The sequence below is a fragment of the Mercenaria mercenaria genome, chromosome 7 (genome assembly GCF_021730395.1).
Source record: "Mercenaria mercenaria strain notata chromosome 7, MADL_Memer_1, whole genome shotgun sequence".
NCBI lineage: Eukaryota > Metazoa > Mollusca > Bivalvia > Venerida > Veneridae > Mercenaria > Mercenaria mercenaria.
Window position 1 is genome coordinate 50,225,980 of NC_069367.1, and position 6,000 is coordinate 50,231,979.

Here is a 6,000-nt window from a genome sequence, read left to right on the forward strand (position 1 = left end):
ATAATGACATGCAAAAATGAATACGAGATAAAACGAAGAAATGCATGAACAAATTATGTGTTTTCATTACAAAAGTCCTACAAATACCTGCGACCGGGAAGAAGATGGCAATAGACGCTCCATGTACAAGTGTACCAAACCCTATGGAGCTCTTGAACTTCTCAGGTCCTATCACCTCCATTAGCAACACCGCATACAGGGACATATATTGCCCACAACATATACCTGTATATAAATGATACAAATAAGAAACAAAATGTATCTTACAAGAAAAAGATTTTTTGCCTAAGGTTATCCGATTTCTTTAAAAAAAAAACAACAATTGCAGACAATATTCCAATAAGTAATGACGTCACTGCAAGTGCTTGCCCTTTAACAGGTCTTCCCTGTATATTAAGACGACAATAAGGAGAATAAAACAGTATACACTTACTGAATGGCTTTCGGGTCAAAAGTCAAAATGCCCAGGGATCGAACGACCCATGGTCAATATTATTGACTGGCAAGTTGTTCAAAGTAAATTAAATGTTAATATTTTGCCTTAAAGTTTTGACTTTCTCACAGCAGAATTTTGTATAGTATTATGGTCTTTTTTACAGATGGTCATAAGGTGCAGGTTAAAAAAGAAACATTTCAAAAGTTTGAATTTTAAACGAATATTGTGGTCTCAGTTTACAGCTGGTCTTTAACATTAACCAAATGATCTTTCTAAATAAATGCATAGCTTAGTATATATCTTAAATGTTGGGTAATTATACTACCTGCTACAACAACAAATATAATCATTGCTGGAAATGAGTCTACGAAACACAGTAGGTGTGATGCGGTTCCTAAAACGAACGTTACAATGACCAGTATTGTCGACGTTTTGATCCACTTTCTGTCTGCGAACACACCCATCGTGACTTTCGACACTAAATCAATAACAGCCATTAAAGAAAGCATAAGTCCAATCTTTTCATTACTAATTCCAATATCTTTTGCATGAGGTGGTATGTAGACTGGAACAAGCGCTACTCCAGACATGATAGAAAAGGCCATTAAAAGATAAGCAATGAAAACTGGATTGCGCAGTAAACCTAAGTCAAACACTGTGCACAGCACGGATAAGATACACGCTTTCATGTTTGAAAAGCATCCAACTTCATTACTATCGTTGATTTTATTTCCACTCGACGCATCATTGTCTCTAGAACGCTCTCGAGAAGAAGGAATACTTAAATCGACAACTGAACCACAAAATCCTTCTCCACTTGCATATAAAGCTAACTGAGATCTGGATATAGCATCAATTACTCCTTTCAGAACATTTTTGCTATGATGTATATTGCTATCACTGTCGTATCTCTGCTTATCTTCAGATATCGTTCTTTGTCGGATTCCAAACGAATGGGCCCGCACGCGCTGAAGCAAAGGTGATTCTTTAGGTCTTCCGTTAACTATAACAGGATCATATGACTGCATGCGAGTAAAATTAGTTCCTTTACCAGCAGGATATTTTCTAAGATTTTCATGTGCAATACTGTCTGAAAGGGAAGAATCTGATTCCAATTTAATTTCATCAAAAGTTAATTTTGTAGAATCAATGTTATTTTTGTCAATCTCGTTTTTCGATAGAAGCTTGTCATTTTCCGTGATTTCAGTGTCGTCCTTTCTGTATTTCAGCCTCTCTTTAGAGTAACTTTCTATCGGTCTCATAAGCAATGCAGAAACACAAATGTTCATGAGCAATCCAGCAAATATCAACATTGCTCCTGTAAACTGATACTCATCAAATAACTTAATGATAAGAGGAGCGAAGATGAGGCCGCCGACGGAGCCCCCTCCATTGAAGACACTATTTGCAAGGCCTCGATGTTTATGAAAATATACGCCGATAATTGCAAGCATTGGTGGGTGTATCATTGCCAATCCAACACCTGTATATATAATAAGTATACTCATAATGAGGCTGATGATGGCGGGGATGTACCTGACAATTTATAGATATACATCAACATCCGTCAAATAATTATCTGCATTTTTCTCTGCACAAACCCTAGAAATATGTTTCTTTTCGCAGTCGACTTTCCGACATTGGCTAATTTTTTTCTTTAACAAAACTTCAAACACAACAGATTTATCTGACATTTTCAATTTCTTATACAACTTGATTTATCCGGAGTATAGAATAAAAGAAGATAACATTTTACCTCCAAGCACACCTTGTGCGAAATAAAACACTCTTATGTCGGTTGCGAAAGCAGTAATGAGGTATGCAGCAACTGTGAAAACACCACCTGTGAACACAGCAACACGACTGCTGAAGTGTTTAAGTCCAATCGTCATAACAAAGAGAACTGGAAGATATGTATATTACTGTGTTTAAACATCATTTAAAAATTACTTACAGGTTGGAAAGAAGTTTTCGTCTTCTTTAATGTAAACAGACTAATACTATTCCAGCCCGCCAGCTTAGCTCAGTAGGTAGAGCCTTAGTCTACGGATCGCGGGATCGTGAGTTCGATTCTCGGGTGGGGCGTATGTTCTCCGTGACTATTTGATAAACGACATTGTGTCTGAAATCATTAGTCCTCCACCTCTGATTCATGTAGGGAAGTTGGCAGTTACTTGTGGAGAACAGTTTTGTACTGGTACAGAATCAAGGAACACTGGTTAGGTTAACTGCCCGCCGTTACCTGACTGAAATACTGTTGAAAAACGGCGTTAAATCCAAAACAAAAAATACTATTCCAAGCCTACACGAGATGCCAGATGAAATGAATTATACATTATGACAAATACCTTTAGTTGTCGTTTTGGCGCGCTTACCTGTCGTTCTAGCGTGCTGGTGCCCTTCAAGCGCGCAAAACATGCTAAAATGACAAATTAGCTCACTGATACGACAAATACATGTGTGACAACCATCACGACCCTAGCAACGGCTAAGGCGGAATTCTACTATAGTAAAATCTTAGGAACTCAGTGATTCCAAAGGACTATGAAATATGACTCTAAGATAAGAGAGGTAAACTTAGAAGCTTGCAGTTATACTGATAAAGAATAGAAGTGGCCAGTAGTTTCTTTTTTGGTGCATTTAGTGGGGTCTACATGAGGACTGATTAACCTGTGTAAAGTGATAATTCAGCATTGTACTTGCATATACCATTTTTCCCAAACCAAATTGTTAAAATGTACATTTTAAAAATTCATACCTGTAATGCTGAGCACAACATTTTGTATAAGACTCATGAAAGCTGTCTCGGAAGCATTGGAATTGAATCTCTTCTGATACTGAAGAAAAAACACACCAAATGATCTCAGGAGCCCGCCATATACAATGATCTCAAACACACATGCTAGAAAAGAAAACAACGATTGATCCTGTTTACCAACCAACTACTAATCTCAAACACACATACTAGAAAAGAAAACAACGATTGATCTCATTTACCATCCAACTTCTAATCTGAAACACACATACTAGAAAAGAAAACAACGATTGATCTCATTTACCATCCAACTACTAATCTGAAACACACATACTAGAAAAGAAAACAACGATTGATCTCATTTACCATCCAACTTCTAATCTGAAACACACATACTAGAAAAGAAAACAACGATTGATCTCATTTACCATCCAACTACTAATCTGAAACACACATACTAGAAAAGAAAACAACGATTGATCTCATTTACCATCCAACTTCTAATCTGAAACACACATACTAGAAAAGAAAACAACGATTGATCTCATTTACCATCCAACTACTAATCTGAAACACACATACTAGAAAAGAAAACAACGATTGATCTCATTTACCATCCAACTACTAATCTGAAACACACATACTAGAAAAGAAAACAACGATTGATCTCATTTACCATCCAACTACTAATCTCAAACACACATGCTAGAAAAAAAAAAACACCGATTGATCTCATTTACCATCCAACTACTAATCTGAAACACACATACTAGAAAAGAAAACAACGATTGATCTCATTACCATCCAACTTCTAATCTGAAACACACATACTAGAAAAGAAAACAACGATTGATCTCATTTACCATCCAACTTCTAATCTGAAAACACACATACTAGAAAAGAAAACAACGATTGATCTCATTTACCATCCAACTACTAATCTGAAACACACATACTAGAAAAGAAAACAACGATTGATCTCATTTACCATCCAACTACTAATCTGAAACACACATACTAGAAAAGAAAACAACGATTGATCTCATTTACCATCCAACTACTAATCTAAAACACACATACTAGAAAAGAAAACAACGATTGATCTCATTTACCATCCAACTACTAATCTGAAACACACATACTAGAAAAGAAAACAACGATTGATCTCATTTACCATCCAACTACTAATCTGAAACACACATCCTGGACAATGAACAAACCAAGCGATCTCATCAGACCATAATGATCTATCATTTCAATTACGAATACTGTTTAAAAACAACATAGAAACTGATCTCATCAGCTCGTCATAAGTTTTACTAGTTTCAAACATACATGCTGAAAATAACGAAAACATGAACTAGTCTCATCAGATCATCAAATATAGCAGTTTAAAACAAAACACTTAATAATCTCATTTTGGAGTGTTTTATTGCTAGTAGAAGTATATCATGGATAAACTACTATTTAAATTGCTTTCGACAATTTTTATATGACAATAAAAGACAGTATACTACCTGCTAGAACCACCCATGCCCATCCCCTGTCTATTGGAGCACCACCGTGATCGTCTTCAATCGCTCTTTCAGACTGCTTTTCTCCAATCCCGGTATCTTTATCAACTGAATTTTGCTTGAATTCTTTTTCTTTATATAACGATTCCCCATTAACATCAATATTTGTCTTCGGTTCGTGTTCCGTCATTTCAACTAATTCCTGTTTTCTTGTTAAAAGATTAAATCCAACACATTTTTATCATCATAAACTATACTAAAATCTCCGTTTTCCTTGTAAACCTTTCTCCTATATTTCATTCGTGAATGATATATCATTTAATGAGAAATTGAATTATTTGTTGCCTAGCATTTCATCACATTTACCTTTGAAAGTGAATGTAATACATTTTTAGTTTTTAACAATTTTTACTTACACAGCAATTAACGTCGACTATCAAACAAGGTAAAGAAAGATACAGAGATAGTCATCAATTCTTTGTTTGCTTAAATAATCTTCTATCTTCAGTTAATCTTATTATAATTACTTTAGATAATAATCTCCGTTTAAAACAAATAAGTAACTATGAACAAACAAAGTTACAGTATTTAAAGTTTTATAGTAAAAGCATTAACATGTACAAAATTTGTTATATATGCACCAAGAGCTAACATTACAGATGATTTCTTTGAAAATATAGACAGCAAAATAAAAAAAATAATTCACGCATTAAATATGAAGCTTACATACCTAGTATTGAACCAAAAGTGATATTATTTAATAACTGTCGAATACTTGCGTGACATTTCTAATTAAAGTATTAAAGTGTACGTACATGGCGCGTGCTATGTGCGTGTGTTTCGGTTTTAGTTTATAGTTTATACTAATTTATTTTAGGTTGATTGTGGAACAAGTTCTACAACTTATATTAATCACTCTCGACACCTCATTCCTGATGGAATCCATCGCTACAAGGGTATGAGAGAAGAGGCCGGTTTCCCTTTTTTTCAATGCTGAGCGCAAAGCCATTTTTTTTTGTCTTTGGTAGGACGCGATCGGGGATCGAGCTCTCGACCTCCCGAAGCGGACGCTCTACCACTAGGTTATCGAGGCGGTTTCGGTTTTAGATGCGGTTTCATATAGAGGCAACTTTTCTTAAACAGTATCAGTGACTTTAGCTTTCAAGATACGATAATGCTGTAGTTCAACACGATATTTTATTTTGAAATTGCATCCGAATGTTTGTAATTATTAGTAATTGGAGGACGAGGTATCAAACTCTTGACCCCTGGCTTTTTAGTCCGGCGTCTTTGCA

At 35.3% G+C, this 6,000-nt stretch overlaps 1 protein-coding gene across 1 annotated transcript in view; it reads right to left on the reverse strand.

Annotated features, from left to right (window-relative positions):
* LOC123554208 (uncharacterized) overlaps nucleotides 1-5,141 on the reverse strand; it is a 36,619-nt gene extending 31,478 nt beyond the window's left edge. Inside the window, exons 1-5 of the mRNA XM_045344186.2 lie at nucleotides 4,709-5,141; nucleotides 3,195-3,338; nucleotides 2,193-2,339; nucleotides 762-1,919; nucleotides 88-225 (exon numbers count right to left, since the gene is read on the reverse strand). Of these exons, the coding sequence (XP_045200121.2) occupies nucleotides 88-225; nucleotides 762-1,919; nucleotides 2,193-2,339; nucleotides 3,195-3,338; nucleotides 4,709-4,895 (1,774 nt within the window). The 5' untranslated portion in view covers nucleotides 4,896-5,141. The remainder of the gene's footprint in view (nucleotides 1-87; nucleotides 226-761; nucleotides 1,920-2,192; nucleotides 2,340-3,194; nucleotides 3,339-4,708) is intronic.
* Between the last annotated feature and the right edge of the window lie 859 nt (nucleotides 5,142-6,000).